Genomic DNA, 26,263 nt, shown 5'->3' on the forward strand with positions numbered 1-26,263 from the left:
ATTTTCTCAAATATTTAGATTAAATGAGCATCCTACTTCAAGATACGTTAATAACATTGAGAATTTAGAAGGTATTTAAAACACTGACACTCCAACCTTAAGAAAGTATTTTCATTAATTTTTCTAAACCTAACATATATAAATACCTGAGATATCTATGAGAAAAAGAGGCAAAAGAACTAACCACTAAAATGGAGCCTAGACTGAAACACAGTGCTGTGGGAGAGTTCATACTTGTGCATAGTTTAATGGAAACATCATATAATATTTCATAAGATCTCCTGAAGAATAAAAATGAATCACCATTGAGATTATTAGAACAAATTTCCTTTCCTTGCATCAGGTGGGAAATTTCTTATGGTACTTGTTCCCGTAATAGTTGCTAGTCCATGATTCTTTCAATTTATAATTCCAGTTTATTGTTTAAGTAGTCTAGAATGTCAAGGATATATTTCTATCAAAGTTGATATAAAATTGTTTCTATAGAAATGAGTTACTGTAAATAGGCCTTCCTACAATGCCAATACTTATTTTGAATGTCATAATAATCACATTTCTAGCAATTACTTTGCTTAACATTGTGGGTCAATTTAGAGCTTCATTTATATATTTCTTTTACATATCTTATTTATATCACAACCTATATCCAAGCACAAAAAGTCTTATTTTAAGGGCATGTAAAATGCTTGTGAAAGAGAGATAGAAAATTATTTAGCACTGCTTAACATTGAAATTTATAAATATATATTATTTCTCAATTGCCACAAGAATTTCAGTTTCCAGGCAGCCTAGATAATATTATCCCCATCTTACAAAAGTAGAAAGAGATTCAGAAAAATTAAATACGTACCCAAGGTCACATGGTAATAATTGATGGAGCTGAGATTCAAACTGAAATGATTTTAGTTTTTGCTCTGTGTTGTTTTGTTTTGAAGTTTAAACATTTTTCACTTCAGACATATTTAACTAAAAGAAAAAGCATCAATCATTGGTATTAGGATTGGAACAGATAGTACTGTATACTTAAAAATCCATTGCAGGATACACCTTCTAGGGGGAAAAAACACAGTGCAAACTGAAGAAGAAAAAAAGAAAATCTGCCCCTTCCTTTTCTTTCCGGCTGTCAGCGATGTATGAGTAGTTTTGCAAGACTTGTTTCACTTTGTTTTTACTTTTTTTTTTTTTTGGACAAGGCTGAGCCAATTACTAACTTCTGGTTGCTGGGTGTGGTCTCCTTTCACATTCTATAAAATCAGAAGCCCAGGGCTTCAGTTCTAGTGTGAAACTTTCAGAGAAGAATCTCTCTTTAGTTCTTTGGAAGAGGTGGTAAAAAAGGTAGGTCTTGGTTTTCCTTTTTGTTCGTTTTGGTTGTTTTGAAAACTTCCCATTAAGATGTTACATTACTGCTTCCATAGGATTTTTCGCTAGTAGTGTTTATGTTTTGATAAACCTGTTTTGATAAATCTTTCTGTAAAATTACATTGTATATTTATAGTTTGGGAATCATAAATTGTAGTGTTTTGCTTTATGTAATTAAGAAATACAATTTTAAAAATATTAAGTTTGCTTAATACTGGCTTGTTGTACTGTTTGTTGGTGAGTTACCATGGAAAAGAAGGAAAGAATGTGTTTTCCTCTTACAAATTGTGAGTTTCAAGGAGCTGTGTGTTACATGGAAATCATGATCTAGGGGGCTGCATGTTGGGAGGGAGCCAGGCCAGGGTGGGTTTCAGGGAAGTGTTTCCAAATAGCATGGTTGACATAATTCATTTTCTTTTGTAAGGAAAACTAAGAAGATTCAAACCTCATAGAGGTACCATGCCTTTTGTAATTAACATTCGGAAATTAATGTTATTTTTACTCACACTATGTAAATAAGAGACTCTGCTTATTAATCTTTTCATTTAAAGAGGGTGTGGACACCTCCTTTTTCCTGTAGTCTCTGTGTCACAGGCAGGCTTTTCAAGTGCTGATCTGAAAACCTATGGGACAGGAAACATCTTCAGAGGGTGGTAGATAGTCATCCCTTGGGAATGCTAGATGAGTCATCTAAAAGTTATTCTACTTAAAAGCATCTTGATTGTTGAATGAGCTAATGGCCATTCCACTCCTTACAAAAGTGCGAAGCAAATTTAAAGTAGAGATTTTACTGGTGTTGGATATTTGCAAAAAAGCAAAAGATTTTGAATCATAACCCTATATTCATTAGAACTGTTCCTTCAAGATCTTTTCTCGTAGCCTATTTTGAATGTTAAATTAAATGCCCTGATACCAACTTTTGAATACTAGCTAATTAGGAAAGGTGTGTTTTTTTCTTGCTTTGTTTATGTCTGAAATTATGCATGAACTTTGAAAAAGTCATATTCCCCTCTGTCTGCATGAATGTATTTCGGTGCTGGATGACAAGACACATGGCAAAATGATTCAAATGTGGTGAAATGCTGGTTTCCTAATTCTGAAAGGGCCTCTTCCCCCACAGTCTGATGCCACCCTAGCCCTGGGCGGTCACCACTGCTGGCAGCTACCCAACATTTGACTGATGTTGTCAATATCGTCCGCTAGAGCTTCATGCTTATTAAGTACTTTTTAAATCAGAAGATCTGCAAAGGCTGATTTCTGTATATGATGTTAGCTTGCTGAGCTGGTTGTTCATAATCCTCTCTAGACCCATTAACTTATGACTTATTTTAAAAATCAGAGCACAAGTAATGGACCTATTATTTTCCACTCATAAGTCAAAAGCTGTTTTTGGACTAAATGAGTTCTCTTTTTTTAATATGGGAGAGATTTTTATCAGAAAGATCAGAACAGGTACAATTTATATCTTCATGATGCTAATTTTCTCCACTTTCATCCACTTGAGGTGAAATGTAAGTTAGGCACTTCAGAGCTAACATGCATTTTCAATACTACTTATTCCTACACTCTTATGTCTACAAATGAAGATCCCCTAGAGAAGATAAATGTTTTCTTGAGGTCATACAATCAGTTAAAAAGAATTGAAATAAGACTAATTTTTATGTCCTATAGTTATAGGTAGAAACATTGATTAAATTAGCATAGATTTGTTTCTTAGCACTCATACACTATTTACTCATTCAATAATGCTTATTAACATACTGAATACCAGGCATTTTGCCAGGGTTTGGATGTACAGGATGAATAGTAGATCAGCATTGCCTTCATGGACTGCTGCTGTAAATGTTGATACATAAATAGAAAGCCATAATACAGAATAGTAGGGGCTGGTGTAAGGCTAAAGGCAGGATGTTTGGGAGAGCCCAGAAGGTCAGATGATTCAGTGCTGAGCTAATGAAGGCTTTCTGAAGGTGTAATGAGGTGTGTGCTGACTCCTCACTTAGAAGCAATGCTTAGACAAAGGGCAGCAGGGGTGGAGGAGAAAACATCATTCCAGGCAAAGGGAACACCCTGTCCAAATGCCTAGAAGCAAAACATTTATGAGACTACTTTTCATAAAGTGGTTCTTCACAAGCCATGCCATTGTACAGTCTAACTGACTTCTCTCCCACGGGTAGGTGTGAAGAGGTCTTGTGAAATATATATTTGAGGAAAAAAAACTGTGCATAAGGCAAAGCATTGAAATATAAACTCTCTCAGGCTGCGGTGAAACCTGCCACTGTCCCTGTGGGTTAGCTGTTCATGCATTTGATTTATTAGGAATAACTTTGATCTTGTCACTGTTCTTTTTGCTCACTAGTTTAAAAGAATGTACAATATCTTGGAGTCAGAAGGTTTGAATTTATTGATGCTTACGGCTGTTACCTAGAAAACTGCCTGAAAAGGACACTTTTCTCAGGTAGAAAACTGCAGTAATGACATTGTCCTACGTGAGGAGGAATCGCTGTTGCTGTCTCTGTAGAACTGTGATCCTGAGTGTGTCATCATGCAGATGTGATAGGCCACAAAACTCTGCTTCCTCTGTCACTAATTCTGGAAGTAGCCTTTCTTGAGGTTAGCAGAGATGGAAATAGAGATTAAAAAAATAAACTTTTCTTTTATAATAGTTTCAAACCTTCAGAAAAGTTTCAAGAATATTGCAGAGAATTACCACATACGTTACACCCATATACCCCAACCATTAACATTTCACCACATTTGCTGTGTTATAATTCTTCCCCTTCCTCCTTCTACCCTCTCTATATAGTTATTTTTGCTGTAACATTTGAGAGGATACTGCAGATACAATGCCCCTTATATCTCTAAATACTTTTGCCTGTACCAATTAAAAAATACAGATACAACCATAGTGCAATTTTTTAAAAAAATCAGTAAATTAACTTTAATGCAACAATCCTAGTGTTCTCAAATTGTCCAGTTGGTGCTATTGCTAAAGTACCATTTCTGGAATACCTTTTTCTTACATTTAGTAAACATGGACCATGGATCCGTCTCTAATACCTTGGACATACTTTTTGTGCATACTTACCTTATTGAATTCCTTGCTCAATGAGATGAAGAGAGCTTTCTGAAGACCCTTGAGTATACAAAAAATGCTAATCTCTAGAAAGCTACACATTTATCCATGGATAAATGAGATTTGTAGGCAGTGGATTGACAGAAGAACTCTGGAATATTGTTAATATCCACATCGGTCAGCCTATGTGTACATGGCCAACTGCATCTTCAAATGAGACAATGTTAAGGATTGAGATAAACTTGGTTTCAGAACTCATTAGCAGCCAGATTAAATATATATTGAGCCAAGGTAAGTTACTGACATAAATTCTTAATACTTAGTATAAGTTCTAAACATTGAAACCCAAAAAAAAGACAGAAAAAAAGGAAATCTTTTGTGAACTCATAAGGTTATTTAAATTATTTTTTGACTGTACAAGCCTATTTTCTGGACCAGATCATTCTTTGAATAACAGCAATAGCTGACATTTGTAAAATATGTGGCAGTCTATAAAACACTTATTCGTGCATTATTTATTTACAGTTAAGCAAGTGTTACCTTCAAATGATTGAATGGGTTTTATCAAGTACAAAATGCTAGTTTTCATGCAGAGGGTAGATATTTTAACAGACAGAATGTTTTGGCAATAGTTTTTGGCCAAAATATTTTGCTTTGGAATGTATGAGGTGTGTTGCAACTGCTATGAATTTCTGTTAAAACATGAAGTTGACTTTAATTAGGGGTACCTGACAATTCCTAAAATTCCTTCAGAGCAGTTTTTGACATCTTGCAAAAACTCTTGTTTCTTTAAGCTTTGCTAAGAGCTAGTGGACCTAATTTGGCTTAGTTGAGATTCCATTTTCCTCTAATTGCTTTCCTGAGATGCATTCTATTCAGGCTGTGTTTCTTTTCCAGGCCATCCAGACTAGGAGGAACTCAGGATATAAAGCTGTCTCCTCTGGGGACCCTGTTATGTCAAATAAATTATTCAATCCCTCTATTTTTTCATTTTGTGTTATATAGTTAATAGAGTGATAACATTTTTCCTAGACTTTCTCAAGTTTGTTTTTTAGGAAAGTGATGCTTTACGTAAGCACTTTTTTTTTTAGAAGTGACAAAAATGAGTGAAGTACGGGGAAGTTTTCATAAAATTCATTTGAAGTTGTGAGCCTCATTTTTGAAATTATATTTGACAATATCCTTAATCGTTTATCTTTTTTGAAGTTTTTATTTTCTAATTGAAAGAAGTGAAAATATTTGAACACATTTGTATAACTGGAAAAGTACTGTTTTTGAGGATTCATGAGTGATCACATCACCCATTTTGAGAATTCTGCTTTATGAAAGGCATGGATGAGATGATAAAAATGGAAATTTCAGATACTTGAAACTTTGCCAAAATTGCTAGACATTTTGGAAGTCCCAATTAAGCAATAGGAAAATTAAATTCTCTGCACGCCAGTGGCAATTGCAACTGATTATGTCTGTAATGGGAATTAAAACCTTGTGCAAAATTGTACATCATGACTTCACCTTAGGAAACAACTTTAAATTTATTAATTGCTGGGGTGGGAAGAAATTAAATAACTGCACAATATATTGGTTCTTTTCACCAATGACAGAATAGTAATTTGGGCAATCTGCATAATAATTAAGTGGAGATAGTGTCTGCTTTGGATAGAATTTCCCTCCTGTATTTAATCTCATTACCTGGAACCGCAGTTATTTTTCAGCAGGTGTGGATTGAAATACTTTGCCTGAACATGCTGTTAAGAAATCAGGTTACGGGCTTCACTTCTCATGAGTCATTTAGCTTTACGTCAGGAATTTAAAATGGGCTAGATTATCCTTGCAATCTCCCTCACATGAATTCATGAGATAGTCTCCAGAGGGATAAACAAGAGGATCTGGAGAGATATCAGCATAGACCTTGAGCATAGGCTGCTAAAAACACATCGCTAGACAGAAAGGATCATTGGTGGCTTCTTTTGTGCATAGCACACTTTTAGGTTTCCCAAAATATACATGGTTGATTACATAAAAACACTGCAGAACTATGGTAGCAATTCAAGAATTTCCTTCAACATAGAGTTTACCAAAAGAGGCCAGCCATGTTGTAATTTCACCTTAATGCTTTGCATTAGAGCAAAGCACCTAATATAAAATAATCCACTTCCCAGTTTTTTGTGTTGGGTAGAAAAACATGCAGGCCTGATATTTTGAACAACTCAGGAGGAAATGAAAGCATTCCAAGTGCTGAAATAACTTTGTACCAAGGAATGGAAAAAGATACTGACTTGTTTGGGGGAGAAGAAACAGCACCTGAATATCTTTTTATGAATACAATTTTAAGTTTAAATCAACTCCTGCAGATTGCCACAGATTATTTTACCTTATAAAAGTAAATATTATGTTCTTTTTGGTCAGGATATTGTAGGTCCTACACAGATTCTCTAATGGTCTTACTAAATATCACTAATCTTCCATGTTGCCCATCTCTTGGCCATTCTCTGTGAGAGAGGATGTGTAATCTTCTTGACATACAAATGGAATCATATTGCTTTCTTTTAAAAAAATCTATTAATGGTCCCCCAAAGCTTTAGTTAAGAATATATTTAAGCTTTGTTGGAGCTTCTGTCAACACTTCTTGTTCCAGTAAACTTTCAGCTTTCCAAATACGACAAGAGTCTCTTTGTTTTGTTTTCTTTAACTTTTCAAGAGAGACTCAGAGCGGCCACCACCTCCTCAAAAAAACTTCCTTAGCTTTTGTGTTTTCCCACAAGAGCACACATGAACTTCAAGTTCACTAAGGCAAGGGATGATGTTTTGATGTTTTTTGTACCCCCAGTGCTTGGAATATGGTAAATGGCCTATACATTTAGAACAGTGAAGTGAATTACTAGCTCCTCTCTTCAGCCTACATGCTTGTTTGCAGTAGTCATCTGATCCCTAAAAGTTAGGACTGAGTATGTCAAGAAAGAGCCACATTTCTGAGTGGAGGCTATAGGTTTCTGTTCAAGGGTAAACATCCTTTCTAAAAACTTATATCTAGTATTTTATTATGCTTTTAAGAGTAATATACTGGAGAGTAAAGTCCAAGCTACTCTATGTCTTGTGTACGTAAAGGAATGGAATGGTGCATGTGTGTGGTGGATTTGTGGATTGTAAAAGCATCTATCTATTTCCTTTTTAGAAACTTCTTTAAAATGTCAATGGTATCAGAATTCCTCAAGCAGGCCTGGTTTATTGAAAATGAAGAGCAGGAATACATCGTAAGTCAAGTGATAATAAAATAACTTAGTTAAATATTAAAAGAGAAGTTAATAGGAGGGAATGGACATTAATTTTTCCCTCTCTCATCCACAGAAAACTGTGAAAGGATCCAAAGGTGGTCCTGGGTCAGCAGTGAGCCCGTATCCCAGCTTCAACCCCTCCTCAGATGTTGCTGCCTTGCATAAAGCAATAACAGTTAAAGGTAATTATGTCCTCCACAAACTCCCTTCCTGCACGTTTCAGAATGGTTGTTTGATTGGCTGTTGAAATGCGTGTGCAGTAGAAGAAGTCTGTTGTGTTTTGAAGATAAAAAGACTTCTTTATCAATCAAAGCTATATATCCTTTCTTATCACTTAAATTTTTTGGTTGAATCTGTAGAATCTGTGCTGCTACATAGTGTATTTCTGGCATAAACTCAACACTGAAACCAACACCTCTGCTCACATTTAGGGTTTGAGCTAAGATCAAACACTGTAACACTGAGGTCCAGAGACAGTTTCCTCTTCCTTGTTCATTCAAATAAGTACAGTGTCATCTCAAGCGCTCTTTCCTTTGATATGTAGTGTTGCATCTATGTAATTCATATTTCTTGATTTGTTAAGAACTTCATTTGAAACACCTTGATAATGAGTCATTTAATGTCAGTTATAGATGAAGAACAAAACTGATTTTTAAACAGCAAGCTGCTGCCCTGGCTGGGTAGCTCAGTTGATTAGAGCATCATCCTGATACACCAAGGTTGTGGGTTCGATCTCCAATCAGGGCACATAGAAGAAGAAACCAATGAATGCATAAGTTAGCGGAACAACGAAAATGAATCTCTCTCTCTCTCTTTCTCTCTTCCTTTCTCTCTCTTCAACCAATAAATGAAATAAATGAAATAAAATGCAAGCCACCCTTTATTTCCAGGTGTGGATGAAGCAAGCATCATTGACATTCTAACTAAGAGAAACAATGCACAGCGTCAACAGATCAAAGCAGCTTACCTCCAGGAAAAAGGAAAGGTAGGTTGGACTGGTAAATTTAGATATTTAATTTCAGTTGCATTTGTATTGAACATGGATTCTGAATCATGGTCACTTAGTTCTTTCAGTTTCTGACACTGTTTCCCTATTACAACTAAGACTGGGATTGCAGTATTTATCTACTTGATTGCAATCAAATGAGTTCTGGCAAATTTACTGATTTCATACATTGGTCCTATTAGTTTAAGTTCTTTGTAGATGTGGAGTTCACTGCTAAGGTGTCTTCAATTTCAACATGACAAACATCAAGATTACTATTGGCAATAAAGAATATGTTCTGATTGAAATGTGTCTTCTGCTAAAATTTAAACTGAGTGATTTAATGCCTAAATGTAAAGTTTATACGTATAATTCTACAGTCTACATAAGAAATGTCAAAACCTGTAGGGAATTTTTATGAGTTCATTTGAGCCAAACTAACAACAATTGCCAAGAAGCAATATCTCTACAGTTTTGCAGCTTACTTTATACATTAGAATCAAACAAGGAGGTATAAGGAGGGTTACGTAAAATTCATTTGTAAAGGGGCAGGAGAAAGCAAAACAGGAAAAACTCTAGGATTGGATAAAAAGTAAAATGAAGAGATACATACTTCTTTATCATTGTGGGGTACAGGATAGTTAATAATTCACATTTACAGCACATAGAGATGTCATGCTGGGAAACGAGATAACACTAGGGGTTCTATGGTCTAGTGCTCTGTGCTGGGAGGGTGTGCCCTGAGGAGTATGAAAAAGCAGGTCACTCTGACATTTCAAAGTTATGTTATCTCAGCTGCAAAAATACATCATACAGGCTCACTCTAGGTCAAGACTGACCTTTGTCAAGGAAGCTACAAGCCTAGGACCTGACTACCTACCCTGATCTGCTTTTAGTTAGGAATTTTTATGTTCAGACAATCCTGTATGTTTACTTTCTGCCTCTGAGTTTGGAGGGCCCTCCATGCAGGCAGGCCTCCCCTGAGCTGGTCAGATTTAGTGTGTGGCCCCTCTTTTGTCCACACTACTTTAAAAGTAAGCCTTATTTTTTTCATACCAAATATGGGTATTAGTTTTTAAGGAATGCAATTGGAAAAACCATATGTCAGTGTCTGATTAGAGTGCTATTTGAGCAGTGCAAACCTCAAAGTTTAGAAAAATTGTTAATAAATTATGTATTTTTTAAGTATTCTTACTACTGTTTTTATTAATACATAACCCTATGCTTTCAGTTTTGTGGTTTCTTCTTATAAAAGGTTGAAAACCCTGTTCTTTAAGAAGTTATCAATGTATTCTGTCGAATACCATTCTATTTACCCTAAAAGATTAAGATAACACTAACTGGTACCTTTTGTATGCAAAAAGAGCAGCTCTAAAGACGGTTGGGTTTAGGATTCAGCAATAAGATTCCCTAAAGGTCAGGTAACTAATACTGTGTAACCTAGCATGTTACTTATTATAAACCCTCATTCTAATTTCTTTTTCGTAGCCATTGGAAGACGCTCTAAAGAAAGCCCTTACGGGCCACCTCGAGGAGGTTGCTTTGGCTTTGTTAAAAACTCCAGCCCAGTTTGATGCTGATGAACTCCGTGCTGCCATGAAGGTAAATCACCTGATTTAAGCAAAACTATTTTTCTGAAAAGAATGTGTATGTTAAGTCACCTTATGTTGCCTATAGTATCCACAACATCTAGTATAGGACTTGTCAATTAATGGGAATAATATGCATAAATTAGTTAATTAGTGAATGTTGGTGTTAATAGCTGTGTTATTTCCACTTTCCTCAACATGTCACTATATCAGTTATATATCTCACTTTTTATATCTTTGTTCATAATATTGGCTTTAAACCCATTTTGTTCCCAGAGCAATATACTAGATAGAGCTAAGTGTAATTACCAAATATTATGGGAAATTTACTACATGCCAGATTAAAACAAATTTTGGGACACAGAAACTAGTTGACACTCTCAAATGAGTATTTTTCTACATTTCTTCTTCTCTTTCAACTCAGGGTCTTGGAACTGATGAAGACACTCTGAATGAAATTTTGGCCTCAAGAACTAACAGAGAAATCAGAGAAATTAACAGAGTCTATAGAGAAGGTGAGTTTTAACGTCCAACAGTCCGAGTGCCTTAGTTGACAAAGGAAATCTGATATGCTCTTCTTAAAATTGAATGTAGGTTTAATTATGGGGGCTTTGGGAATTCTACATATTAAAATATTTCTTCAGTGTTTGGCACTGTAATCACACACTGTTACTGGATAGTATTCAAGTTGCTAGGGTGCTGATAAAGGAGGCAAGTTTGCACTTTAATAAGAAATGTCCCTCTAAGACCAATGGCCATATATTATTGTAATGGAAAATTCAAAACATTGAATTAAAAGAATTTTCTAAAACTATTTTCTATTATACTAAGATTTATTTCATTGAAATATTCTGTTGTGTTTTATTTTGAAAAGATAACAAAACATAAAATCTCCAACAAAACAAAACAAAACACCTCTCCATTTGTCCTTGAAAAGGTAAAGCACTAGGTGTTTATAATCCTGTGACGGAAACTTTGACATTATGAAATTTGCCATTATGAACATAAATGACTCACTTAGTCTTTATCTCTAGTTGGATCCACAGAGATGAAAGACCAGCCATGGCTCATTTTCTCTATTCAGTGAAACATCTCATTTAAGTGATATGCTCCACACTGTAAAGAGGAGCTGCAAGTGGGTACTGAGCAGTGCTGGGTCTTTTACCATGTTCCTTTTTTAGTTTCCCAAGCCAATATGTGGCACCGCAGGGGTTCTTCCTGCTTGATTTTCATCCCAAGCACAGAGAATACAACAGCCCTTGCACATTGTTTTCAGAGCAATTTAATAAAAGAATCAGAATAAGGAAGCTATCACCCTTATTTTCTGTATTTAACTCATTACCAATATTTATCTTAGATCTGTTTATGAGTGATAATAATCAAGAGGAGAATTATTTGTAGTTTTTTGTTCAATAAAACATAGCTTACAAAGGTAAATATCCATTTTCCCCATTATACCCAAGATATAGTCCAATGATAGCTTATTAATTTGCCCCATCTTCTAGTTAATTATAAATTCAGTTAATTTTTTCCTAACATAGCATTATTTTGCATAGTTAAGATGTTTACATAAATAAAAATTTTAAATCTATATATATAGAGTATATATACACACAATTAAACTATATTACATATATTTATGATTTTTAAAGTAAGTAAATAATCTGTGTTTAAGCAAGTAGCTCTGGTTTATCCTCTTAAATAAGTTTTTTATTCATCACATTGTTTAAATTCTGGCACGTTTATTTCAGAATTAATTATTTAATACTTATGCTATTCATATTGTTCATATTAGCAAAAGTTCTATGACTGTAGGATTTTATTCACAGTATTATCTAAATTTCTTTTACTGCCCTAGGGGATATAAATTTGATGATCCAAAGTTTTACTTGTTTCAATACCTCTATTTTTATTTTAAAAAGAAAATATTTTGAAATGCATTTTGTAAGTCATTGAACATTTAGCATTGCAAACTTTAAGTCAATACCTATAGAGATGTCAGATACTATAATTATCACCATTATTTATCATTCATTTACTGCAAAATATACTTCTCTTATTTTTCAGAATTGAAGAGAGATCTGGCTAAAGACATCACCTCGGACACCTCTGGAGATTATCAGAAGGCTCTGCTTTCTCTTGTTAAGGTATAACTCAGATTGTTCAGGAAACGCCTCTTTTATGAAGAGTTAGATTTTTGACTTCATCTCATTCTAGAAATGAGCAATTGACTCTTCCTCAAATAATATTATTTATTCTATTTTAAAGAAATTAGTCAATTACGTGGTTACATGCTAGAAAACAACTTAACGGGAGCATGGTTTTTTTTTTTTTTTTCAGGGTGACCGAGCTGAGGAGCTTGGCATAACTGAGGACCTGGCTGATTCAGACGCCAGGGTAAGCAATCTTCCTTGGGTCACCTCACTACCTCACACTGTCCTGCCTTCGGTGAGGTTACCATTGGATGACCTCCACATGAAAGCAAGTCTAAGATGCTTCTAGAGGCCAAGGGCATCTAATGTTTGTTCTCTGAATGATGTGCACTATTCTGTACTTGAACAGTCCAAGAAAAAAAATGTGGTCTTGATGTTTTCAGTAGATCTCATTATTCATTAAGTTGAGAGGATTAAAAGAGACCAATGAGAATTTGATTCAAATCACCAAGAACTGTTATGTTGAGAAAACTCTGATGACTTATTTTACCAGGTATAAGAAAGGGAAATATTTTTTTTGTTAAGTAGAAAGAGTAAGTACATCTAATATTCTTTTGACAGTGAACACTGGAATGGTTTATAGATAGAAGTTTGTGTTGTAAAAATATTATAAAGATATTTAATTATAAAACAATTATTGTGACATTTATATACTTTCAAGTTTATAAAACAGTTATTGTGACATTTATATACTTTCAAGTATATTTCTTATATAGGTTCAGTGAGTTGCTGGTTATTAATACACTGATCTACTGGCAACATTAGAAAAATTGTGCCATTTTAAGGCCAGGAATTTCTGTTAAAAAAAAAAAAAAAGACTTATTTGCATATGCCTTCCTCTCGAAATAGCATTCTCTCTATAAATTCATCACAGTGAGTCAGTAAGAATAGAAGCTTATTTTTCCACCTTCACTCCCTTCCCTGTAACAGTACATTATCTACATTATCTTGCCATAAAATAGACATTCATTAAATTTTTGCTGAATAAACACATATATATTGGATCAGTTTGCCTGAAAAGTCTAAAATAACTTCTTATGTCCATTGGAAGTTTGACCATTTTAATAGAAATTGAGCAAGCATCCAAAAAAGTTAATATTTGAATAATTCCCCATAATAAAAAAATTTATTCTTATTTGCTTGTGACATTTCTGAATTTGCTTTCCATTTTAAGACTCTCAGGGCCCTGAGATGTATATTTATGGCGGCTACATGGATTAGTGTGGCTCAAGAGGATGATGGTAATTAAGATTTCAAAGTTAACAGAGCAGTTTGAGACAATAAGGTGGGGATTATCTTTTTCAATTACAAAAGAGGAAAATCTCTACTTTAATAAGGTTAAATTATTTATCCAAGATTACAGAATTATTAAGCTGCAGAGTCAAAATTTAAATCTAAAAATTCTCACATCAAAATCCAAGATCCTTGTTATGGTTGAATTATTGCTTTATTAATACTATTTGCTGATAATTACTTCGAACAATTAGAAGTAAAAGAATATCCGCCCTGGCTGCTCTGGCTCAGTGGACTGAGCATCGGCCTGCGAGCCAAGTGTCACTGGTTCGTTTCCCAGTCAGGTCACATGACTAGGTTGCACGTCAGGTCCCCAGTTGTGGGTGCAAGTGAGAGGCAACCACACAGTGATGTTTCTCTCCTTCTCTTTCTCCTTCCCCCTCTCTAAAAATAAATAAATAAATAAACAAACAAATACTTAAATTAAAAAAAAAAAAAAACTATCCTCAGGTCAGGTAGGAAAAAAAAAAAGTAAAAGAAGATCAGAGAGGTCCTTGGAGTTGTCTTAATATAGAATATAGTCTTAAAGCAATTAAACTCATCAAACATTTCTTCTTCAAAGATATATTCAGTCCCTAATGTTTACAAAGCACCTTGAGTGATACTATGGAAGGTACTTGACAAACAAAATAAGGTCCCTATCCTTAAGGAACTTCCAGTCATAGCATTGTCTACTCTGATCCTTTTGGGTACAGAGCAGCTGCCTAGAAAGTCTTTGAAGAAATCTAATGTTCTTGTGCAGGTATCAAGTCAGCAGATAACCAAGTGTTTATTTTTGTGTTTCTTGACAGGCATTATATGAAGCAGGAGAAAGGAGAAAAGGGACAGATGTGAACGTCTTCAACACCATTCTTACCACCAGAAGCTATCCCCATCTTCGCCGAGGTAAGAAGAAAAAAACGTTTCCTGGAATCTGTTTATAGAAGATTAGAAGATGCAATTTTTTTTTTTTTTTTTTTTTGAGGACAGATAAGAGAAAGGAAAAGAGAACAATCTTGATCAACAGCATCACTCTTACGCCAGTGAACAGTGTATCGTGCTCCTGGCCCCTTGATGATCTCTGTGCATTCATTCAACCTTGTATAATGATCATTTTATAATATTTGAAAGGCCTTTTGTGACTTTGGCATTTAGAATATTATTTTCACTGTTTCTGTTCCCCCAAAATATTTGGAACATACATGACAAAATATACACATACAACAGAACAAATGAAATTACAATGAAGGAAAACAAAAAACTCAGGACTAAGTGAAAAACTGTATTTAGATGCTCCAGAAACAAACACCAAAAGGAGCTCTTGCTTTTGAGCACAAGGTTTAGCTCTGAGGTGGCCGGAAGTCATGGCAAACGGAAAGTCCTGATGATTATAAGATAAAGTTCATTATCTTATACTAGCACACTGATTTCTAATGTTAAAATTTAGATAAACTTACTACACAGAATTTTATATGAGGGTAGATCCATTTGTTATGGCACTTAGCTCTGATGCAGCAAGTTAAGTTATGATTGTCAATCACATGCCATTTCTAATAAATGTCAACACTTACAAAAATTTCCCCAAAATATACAAGAGCACCAAAATAGCCACATGAGTTACATTCCTAGGGGAAAAAATGTAGTATCTAAAATATACTTAGTTGAGTAATTAGCTTTAAAATATGTGTTCTGAAGTTCATTCATCCCAAGGAATTCTTTGAGTCAGTTGCCCTGATTTTACTGAAGTTTGCTAAAGAATAGGATGCTATCTGCATCTCTTAATTTCAATGTAATATTCAGTGTTTCAGAAGTACACCAAGTACAGCCAGCATGACATGAACAAAGTTCTGGAACTGGAGATGAAAGGTGATGTCGAGAAATGCTTCACAACAATCGGTATGTAGTCCTGGAAAGAGAATTTCCTATATGAAAATTGCTTCGTCATTGCTGTCCCATAATTTAAAAAATAAAATATAACAGGACAAAAATTAAAACAACTCAGATATAGTTTCTCTATGCTTCAGCCAGTGGCAACATGGAAGATAATGGCAATATAATATGTATACAATTACCTTAATAATAACAGATATCATTCTCTTTTTTAAAAAAGATAGGCAGGTGGGAAATACTTTCTAAGCCCCTACTTACGCCAAGTGCCACACCAGGTTGGACATAGCACAGAGGAAAGTCAGAATGGTCATTAAGAACCTGGGGTTTGGAATTAGATATAGATTGAAATCCTGGTCTGTCATTTGCCAACCGGATAATCTTAGGAAAGCCCAGAGAATTTGATTCAGTAGTTCTCTGGTAGCTTCTGACAATGTCTTTAAAAGAAAAAGATATTAAAGCTCTTATGTTATTCAGATGATCAGTTCGGGTTAGGAAACTGTGTTTTAAAGCAGTGCCTCTCAACATTAATGTGCACGTGAATCCCCTGGAAATTTTTGTTAAACGCAGATTCTGATTTTACTAGGTCTAGTGTGGGGCCTGGGATTCTGCATTTCTAACAAGCTCCCAGTTGATTCCAATTCTTTTGGTCCATGGACCACACTTTGAGTAGCTAACTTGAGAAACTTGCTAATTGACACTCCTGTTAGTGTTTTATTTGGCAGCTGCCTTTTATAGCCTGTGCTATTCCACTTAAAATGTTTTTTCTTACTGCAACATGAAAAATATATTATTTACCAATATGGCCTTTAACGCCAACTGATCTCCTTATTTCCAAGAAGAGCATACTCAGGATAGCATGAACTGCAGATGCTGCTGTTGTTTGTATTTAAGATAACAGGAGACAGGTGTTGGTGTGAGGGGAAAGAATATTCAAAACCACCATCTTATAAGCCAAATATTCCATACTGAGAAGGGGAGTGAGACACGGGTGGGAATAGGATCTTGCTAGCAAAACTCTGTATCTCCTATTTCTTTCATAAGCATCTTTCTTCCTTTGTGGTAAATATGTCAACTGAAATATGCCTCTCCTGCAGTGAAGTGTGCCACGAACAAACCAATGTTCTTTGCTGAGAAGCTTCATCAGGCCATGAAGGTAAGATTCTGCTTACACAATTTGTTTAGGGGCAAGATTATTGTTAGTGGAGAGAACACAAAACCTCAGATTGTTTGAAAATCACACATATTTTAATATTGAGTTGGCCAAAAGGTTCATTTGGGTTTTTTTTTTTTTTTCCCTGTAAGATAACTCTAGTAGCACTTAGTTGTCTTTAACATTGTTCAAAACCATTTTGTTAGATTGTACTGTGACAGCTGTTATATCAGCGCACATTAAAAAAATTTATCCAAATTGGTGAATTTTTGTGTAGCCATTTTAATATTGAAGATGGAAGAAAATAAGCAACATTTTCAGCATATTATGCTTTAGTGTTTCAAGAAAGGTAAAAATGCAAATGTAACACAAAAAGAGATTTGTGCAGTGTATGGAAAAGGTGCTGTGACTGACTGAATATGTCAAAAGTGGTTTTTGAAGTTTGGTGCTGGAGATTTCTCACTGAATTATGCTCCAGGTCAGGCAGACCAGCTGAAGTTGGTAGTGACCAAATCGAGACATTGAGAACAATCGACATTCTACCTCACAGGAGACAGTCGATATACTCAAAATATCCAAATCAATGAAGTTATTGGTGAAAATAAAAAATGTGTCTTTTATTTTATGGAAAAAAAATGGACTTTTTGGCCAACCTAATATTTTCCCATTATAAAGAATCACTGTTTCATTCAATACAAGAGGGTAATACACTTCCTTATTAGAATAAAATGGTTAGATTTGTTATATTCCTTTATACGTAAGATGGTAAGGTGAGCTTATAGGTAATTTGTGGGTTAATCATGATTTACATAAAACCTGAGTTAGCACAGGAAGGGTGATATAATTTCTCTTTTAATGTGTGATTTTAGTAACTTAGGTCTGCTAAGGTTGTGAGTTTTACAATCTCCCCCTTTCTCAGTTTAATTTGTTTTTTATTATTCTATCTTCCATGCCATGCATGAATATGCCATTCTGAGCTTTCAAAATGTTCTAAGGTTAGTGAAGTGGAAGGTGTTATTAAGATGTATTGATATATACTTTAGTCACCTGAACTTTATTCTCTAGCTTTCATCACATTACATAGGATGCCACCTCTATACTTGTTCTGTGAAAGTTATGAAGTTGTCTTTTTTCCCTTTAGCAACTCTAAAATAAGGAAGTGTTTATAGAGAGAGATATATAACCATTCAATTAACAGGAAAGAGTCTATATGAAATGAAAGGCATTGTGCTGTTATGTAGTAAGCAGTACAGTCTCTTAACCCACATCTGCTATTATTTAGAAGGCTACTTCGACAGGTAATGATGAATACCTATATTGTAGAAGAGTATAAGAGTGTCCAGCATCCCACACTTCGGACATTAGTGTATGTAGTCTTGTTCTCAGCTAAACTAAGACCTGGGAGTAAACAGGAATTTACCAGATGAGAACGGGTGGAAGAGATCGAGGAATAAAGTAAGATTGGTCCAGAGGAGGAGGTAGCATTACCCTTTCAAGATAATAAATACAAGGAAAGTGATGGTGCATAGCAGAAGAAGAGATTGTGGAATTAGGACATTGTAAACCCAGATAAAATGACTGGTATTTGTCCTAAAAGAAGATCCTTGAAGGATTTCAAATAGATGAGTGAGATTTGCAATTTAGACATTTCAATTTATTTGTAAATATTGAATAATTTAGAGAAAGAAAAGACTGGATGGTGGAAAGCCAATTAGGAGGTTTTAAAAGCTCTTAAAATACTGTCGATGTAGCAATTGGGTTCTTGTCATTTTTATTACCACCTGTGTAATGTGCATCTGTGTTTGTGTATGTATTTTCCATATAGAAATAGTTTATCTATAGAAACTATGGGTGAACAATCTTCACATTTAGACCTATATCCTGCTTTATTAAGAGTTTGATCCCACTGCTGGGAATATGCCCTAAAAATCCTGAAACACCAGTTCAAAAGAACCTATGCACCCCAATGTTCGTAGCAGCATTATTTACAATAGCAAGTGCTGGAAACAGCCTAAGTGCCCATCAGTAAATGAGTGGACCAAAAAACTGTGGTACATTTACACAATGGAATACTATGTAGCAGAGAGAAAGAAGGAACTCCTACGCTTTATGACAGCATGGATGGAAATGGAGAGTATTAGCTAAGTGAAATAAGTCAGTTGGCAAAAGACAAATACCATATGATCTCACTTATGAGTGGAACCTAATGAACAAAACAAACAAATGAACAAAATAGAACAGAGACATGGAAATAAGGAACAAACTGACATTCACCAGAGGGCATAATGGGGGAAAGAAGGAGAAGGGTCTAGTCAAGGAATAAGTATAAAGAACCCATAGACATGGACAATAGGGTATGGATTGACTGTAGGTGAGGCAGGGATGGGGACAGGGGAGAGCAATGGGGGAACAACTGAGACAGCTATAATTGAACAACAATAAAATTCTTAAAAAGAAAAAGAAAGAGTATGCTCTGAATATAAGAAACATTTAACCCTCATTTGTTTTGGACAGGGTGTGGGAACACGTCATAAGACATTGATCAGGATCATGGTTTCCCGTTCTGAAATCGACATGAATGATATCAAAGCATGCTATCAGAAGCTGTATGGTATCTCTCTCTGCCAAGCCATCCTGGTATGTTGTGATTTTCATAATTCTATACCCACAAATAATAATTCTTTTTGCAACTTCTTTAAAGAGAAAGACTGACTTACTACATCTGTCAATTTCATATGTAAAATTAATTTGTTATATTAAGATGTGTAGTTTATAAGTAAATTTAACTTTCACTAGTAAAATCTACTAGTGAGTTCTGTACTGAAAAAGTACTCAAATTATTCAGTAGTCATAGAAACATTTAGTTTCGCATACATAAATTTAGCAACTGAAATATTTTTAGTAGGGAGATATAATGATTTATTTTGCAATGAATATTGATCAGTGGGTTAGGAACTTATTATTCTAAGTATTTCCTCAATTTTGTCATATGTAAATGTATAACATGCATGTTTATGTGATCTTATTATAATGTTACCAAATAAAGATAAAGACAAGTCAGGGTTTTAGTTATTGAAAGATGGGCAACTATTTAAATTCAATTTGTTACTTATAATAAATAACTAAAATTTACTGAGAAACTCACAAGCTTATAACTTTCTCTGGTGAGTGATTCAGATAAAATGATCTGAAATGATGTTGTGTTATATTTACTCAACTCTGTGTGATATCCTATTCTTGGAAAATAATAGCTCTAATACACAACATAGTCAACTCAGAGAAATTTACAATCTGAATCCTGACAGGTGTTGCTTTTCTATAATAATCAATTAACAAATATCAGTTATCTGCCATATGAATTGTATTATTTAATTAAATAAATATCATTCTTATTAAAAATCCTAGATACTTGATGTACTGTGATGTATATTCTACAACTCTTGTCTACTAGTACAATGATTATATAATTAAAAAAAACTTTATATTGACTATGATTTCAGGTAACATTAAGTATCTCTATTTTTAATCAACAGGATGAAACCAAAGGAGATTATGAAAAAATCCTAGTGGCTCTCTGTGGAGGACAGTAAACATTCCTTTGACGATCTCAAGATTTTTGATCAGGAGATTTTTTAAATGATGTCTTTTTATGCCATATTATAGATTTAAATAGGAAAGTTTAAAGCAGGATTAGTCTAGCTAACTAGTTTCTGAAAACTATAGCTTAGAAATCATTTTTATATCACAACTCTATATAGTAGAGATAAGTTTTAAAAAAAATATATGTAACCTAAACTGTAAAACCCCATAAAAGGTTGTTCTGGTAACATTACCTGAGAAAGATGTGTATGTAACAGAAAATAAAATGATTTTACAGGACAATTAGTGTGTTACTGGTTCTTCTATTCTGATTTTCTTCTCTCTTTAATTCAGTGGTTTAATCTGATATCAGGTGACAGGAGCCCGAATTCTAAATTACAATCATTTAGTGAAATAAATATTACATATTCAATTAAAGAAAAGACAGAAAATAGATTCCTTCCATTCTATCATCTTGGTACAAATTTTTGAGAGTGTTTCTGTCTAATAATGGGTTTATTGCATTAGCATTGTAACAATTTGACATTTTGCTAAACTTTGTGAATCAGTATAAAGATAAAATGGCAAAAGCAATAAAAATTTTTCACTTAAAAAAAATGATGGTTGCATGTTTAGTTTTTTAAGAAAACGTCAAACTTTTCCAGAGTGGCTGTACCATTTTACTTTTTTCACAGTAAGTGTACAAGTGATCTAGGTTCTCCACAACTTTACTAGCATTTGTCATTGCTGCTATTTTGTATTTTGAGATTATTTTTTTATTGTTGAGTTTTGATAATTATTTATATATTCTAGATACTAGTACTTTGTCAAATATGTGGTTTTCAAAGTTTTCTCTCAGTATGTAGCATGTCTTTTTATCCTCTTAAAAGAGTCTTTCTCAGAGCCCATATATTAAATTTTAATGAGGTCCAAGTTTTCAATACTTTCTTTTGTTGATTGTGCTTTTAGTGTCATATCTACAGACTCCTTACCTAACCGCAGGTCCTGAAAATTTTCTCCTGTTTTTTTCTTTCCCCTAAAAATTTTACATTTAACTTGTAATCCATTTTCAACTAATTCTTTGTATAAAGTGTGAAGCTTAGGTCAAGGCTCTTTTGTTGTTGTTGTTTTTAGCTATCAGTGAGTGGCAAGTGACAATTAAGCTGCATCTGGTGGCAGCTTTAAGTCAGAGTTCGACACTTACTTCAGTCCACATGTGGCCCGCCCATTGTTTTATTTATCACTTCTGTTCACGCCTCTTTCCTGCCCTGCACACTTGTCTTGGTCACAGTTTTGGTAAGCCCACATGCTAACCGTAGCATGTGGTGAGTTGTATAATTATTTTATTATATATTACAATGTAATAATAATAGAAATAAAGTGCACAATAAATGCAATGTGCGTGAGTCATCCTGAAACCATAACCGCCCCATCCCTGCATCAGTGTGTAAATAATTGTCTTCCACAAAACTGGTCCCTGGTGCCAAAAAGGTTAGGGGCCACTGTCTTAATTAAAACTATCATTAAAACTTTCAGCTTGGTGTCCCAGATATATACATATTTTTTGCTATAACCTCATCCGATAATAATTTGCAAAGGTGCTAAACTACTTTTTTATCCAAAACTACTTGAGAGACTCCTGACTAAATTTCAAACACTAGAATAAATAAATGGATACACAATTGAATAGGAGAATAGTAATAAGTGATATAAAGAAAATTTTTTGGAAATAAAAATACATCGCTCTCCATTTTCTATGAAAAATTATTAGACTTCATTAAAACAAACAAACAAAAAGTTTGCTCTGTAAAAGATACTGTAAAGAGAATGAGAAAACAAGCCACAGACTGGGAGAAAGTCTGCAAGATAAATATTAAATAAAGGACTAATATCCAGCATATACAAAGAACACCCAAAATTTAACAATAAGAAAATAAACAACTTTGTTTAAAAAACGAGCAAACATCTGAACAGGCATCTCACCAAAGAACTTCAGATGGAAAATAAGCATATTAAAGGATATGCAACATCATATGTCATTAGGGAATTACAAATTAAAACAACAATGAGATACTAGTGCACACCTGTTAGAATGGCTGACATTTCATTAGGAGCAACAGGAACTCTCATTTATTACTCATAGGAATGTAAAGTGGCACAGCCATTTGGAGACAGCCTGGCAGTTTCTTAGAAAGTTCAAGTGTCATTGTACAATTCAGCAATTACATTGCTAACTATCTACTCAAGTGAGTTGAAAATTTAAATCCACACAAAACCTTGTACACAAAAGATTATATCACTTTTATTCATATCTAAAATTTGGAAGCAACCAAGATATCCCTAAGGAGGTGAATAGATAAACCTGTTGTACAGACACACAATGGAATATTTATTCACCAATAAAAAGAAAGGAGGTATCAAGACATGGAGGAATATGAAATTCATATTACTGAATGAAAGGAGCCAATTTAAAAAGGCTACGGGTTATACGATTTCAACTATGTAACATTCTGAAAATAGCAAAACTATGCAGACAGCAAAAAGGATGAGTAGTTGCCAGGAGTTGGAGGAGGGCGAATGGGATGCATAAGTGAAGCACAGGACATTTTTAGGATAATTAAATTATTTGGTAAATATTGTGGTGGTAGATATATGCATTATCATTTGTCAAACCTACAGAATTGTACAACTACAAAGAGAGGACCCTATATATTACAAATTTTAGTTAATGTAACAATATTGGTCATTACTTCTGCCACATTATTTTGGTTACAAGCAGGTCACAAGACTGCTCCGATTTAAGGGGAGTGTAATTATAGTTCACCCCTTTAAGGTCTTAGATAGTCTGGAAAAGAATAGAGATATTGTGATGGTCATTTTTGTAATTGATAATATGCTTTAGGTAGGATGATAGCATGTCATTACATTCCACGTAACATCATCTGCAGTATCTTTTATGGGATGTCTGTGCAAGTTCACAAATTATCATTGCTTTTCAAAAGTAAGCCATGGTTCTTTTAATTACTTTAATACAAGACATAAATAACTATCTTGGGAAATATTTTTGTGGCAGTGCTAAAAAGGCATGTTTAATTTATTGGCATACCTACATCATAGTTCAAAAGACCACACTGAGTAAATGAGAGCTGAGACTTAGGAATTTGTTCTTTGTGCAAGTTATGGAATATTGCTAGCAAAGAAGAGAAAGAAGAAAAAAACATTTGTGAATATTTGTTACAGGTTCATTATAATTGGGAGCAGAGTAGTACAGAGAGAGGGTAGTGACTTGGGAGCCAGAAAGAGCTGAGTTTTTATCAAGCTTCCACCACAGCTTCCAGCACTTTCTAAGTGACCCTGAACATTACAATTACCTTGTCTAAGCTATAGTTTTTCATCATACTAATATTGTTACTACTACAACTACCACCTGCTTTATACAGCTGCTATAAAGACTAGAAGTAATGGAGGTAAAGTGACACAATAGTTGCATAAGAAATTAGAAGGGCAGCTAAACATTAAATAACCTAAGAGAAGATTAAAAAAAAAATCAATGCTTCCAAATACTAAAATATTTGCTAACGGTAGGTTAATCAGTCAATATGAATAAAATTTTATTTCTTAATCCATTTCTTTTGCTCTAGATGACATAAATCTTGTGGTGATTAAACCTAGATTAAGCTAATTCTTAGCTCCAAACTGCAATGACTTTAAAAAAATTGAACGATATGAAAAAACAAAATCTTGCACTGGGGTTTGTGTAACTGCTTTAGGCTGAGCCAGAAATACAGGAAGACGCAGGGCTTTTAGTATCTTGAAACTCAAAATGCAGTCATGTGGAAATGAGCCTTTCCTTCACTTCAGCAGCAGAAACTTGGGGTATTGACACAGTAGCCAAAGTGACCCACCTTCCAAGTCCTTTCTTTGGCTTTGAAGTGTAAACAATGACTTTCTTGCAGTTATTACCAATGTTTACTCCATGGCTCTGAGAAAGACTCATTCGCAATTAGTCAGGCTGCTTGATTCAAAACCCAGCCCCACAGCTCACCCGCTGCGGGGCGCGGCCCTCTCACCTTCTCCTGCCTCCTCACCTTGCTCCGTATAGAGTGAGGATATTGAGGGCTGTGAGGGAAAGGAAAGTTTGTCACCCCAAAATATGTCTTTTTGGCAGTATTATTTTAAGTTAGTTTTTTTTAAGGGGAATAATAAAAAAAAAAAGACTGAGGAAGAACCTGTGATCTCTCCTCAAAGTGCCTAAAAGACCTTAGATAGAGGACCCACTTCAGGACTATGGTTTCATATGAACTGGGTCAGGCAGATGGGGAGGAACTTACTGGGGCTGATTGTTAGATGCCCCTCAGTGTCCCCTTGTTTCTGAGTGGCCCAGCAAAAATTTGTTTACAAATGCTTTTTTCTCATCCACCTGTGAATTGCCTACCTTCCCTTCGAAGTCCAGACCAGTACCCCTTTCTCCTTAGCTGAAAGTGGCATATAAGCCTAAATGCCCCATTTTCTTACAGAACTCCTGCATGTACACATGTAATTAAATTTGGTTATTTTTGTCCTGTTAATCTGTCTAATGTCAATTTGATTATCAGATTAGCCAGAAGAACTAAAAGTTTTGGAAAAGAGGTGAAATTTTCCTCTCTCCCCCAGTTGCAATAAAAACTAAATGAGACACTGAGCATCTAGCACATATAAAGAACTCCATAAATATTAATTAATAGTAGCTGTTGCTACTATGAGGAGCTTGCAAAGCATTTCTACCAAAGAAACCTTCCTGTGGTATGATAATGTGTTATCATATGTTCTATAATATCAGATACATCAGATCATTTCTAGTTATGGAAAGATAAATGGAATGAGATTTCTTGCATGTCATTAACTAAGTTATGGATTCTGTTCTTTAGATGCCTGTCTCACTGCAGATTATTAAATTCAACAGTGTCAGCCTTTGAAGTAGTGGAAAGTTTATTTATTGACTATCTTTTTCTGTGAATGTGGAACTACAAAGGTATCCAAAGTAAAGGTGGAAAAAGTACCTGTGAAAAGGAGCAGAGTAGAATGCAAAAAAAATAGATATGAGATAAAAGAAAAGAAATGAAAATGACTTGATTAATCTGCACATTAAGAATTTTATTGTCTGTGTGTGTTTATTTTAGGCCTGTTAAACAAACAAACAAAAGAATCTTTCATGGAAAGGTTTTCTAAAACAAACGGTTTATTGAGGCCTGGTTCTGGAGCATGAAATCTCAGCCCCCAGCAGCAGGATCTAGTGGAAAAGACAAATATGTCTCCTGTCCTGGAGTTGATGGACACTTTTATACATTATGTTTTGGGGAAGAAAGATGTAAGTTGTTTTGAAAGAATTTCTATTAGTGATAGGCAAGTGGTGGTGGGAAAAGGTGAAGCTGGGGCAGTTTTACGATAGGTGCACAATCGCTAAGTAAGAAAGGTTTACCACCTGTGATTGGTTACAGGCAACAGACCTGAAAGTTCCTGCATATGTGGGATGCTGTGGTGTCTGGCAGTCACTGCAGAAGTGGATTGAAAGCTTTAACATACATCCAGGAATATGAGTAGTTTATCAATAGTTGCCTCACAGCTACTAACTGGTTAAATACTCTTGTCTGTTTCTCTCACTCTCCTGCCCACTGTAAGTCGATTTAGGATGTCTCAGAATTTTTCTTTTCTCAGGCCCCACCAAGGAGGCCAGAGAAATTTAGTTGTAGGCCCAAGCTGAGTCATCAACCACATAACCCATGCAGAAACAAGACTGTTTTGTCTTGGCCAGTCTAATGGAAATAAATGTCTCCTGTCTTGCGCCTAACTGGAAACAATTATTGTCATTCCATTAGCATGAAGATTGTGTCCACTG

At 34.7% G+C, this 26,263-nt stretch overlaps 1 protein-coding gene across 1 annotated transcript; it reads left to right on the plus strand.

Moving 5' to 3' along the window:
- Window positions 1-1,259: 1,259 nt before the first annotated feature.
- On the plus strand, window positions 1,260-20,691 carry ANXA1 (annexin A1). Its single transcript, XM_090274179.1, has 13 exons — window positions 1,260-1,335; window positions 7,611-7,689; window positions 7,784-7,892; window positions 8,601-8,695; window positions 10,184-10,297; window positions 10,709-10,799; window positions 12,352-12,431; window positions 12,625-12,681; window positions 14,582-14,675; window positions 15,570-15,665; window positions 16,754-16,812; window positions 19,324-19,446; window positions 20,343-20,691. Exons 2-13 carry the CDS (start codon window positions 7,624-7,626, stop codon window positions 20,397-20,399), a joined length of 1,041 nt encoding a protein of 346 aa, XP_090130305.1. The 5' UTR covers window positions 1,260-1,335; window positions 7,611-7,623; the 3' UTR covers window positions 20,400-20,691.
- The last annotated feature ends 5,572 nt before the right edge of the window (window positions 20,692-26,263 follow it).

The sequence above is a fragment of the Furipterus horrens genome, unplaced genomic scaffold (assembly GCF_987537825.1).
Source record: "Furipterus horrens unplaced genomic scaffold, mFurHor1.1.pri manual_scaffold_4, whole genome shotgun sequence".
Lineage (NCBI taxonomy): Eukaryota > Metazoa > Chordata > Mammalia > Chiroptera > Furipteridae > Furipterus > Furipterus horrens.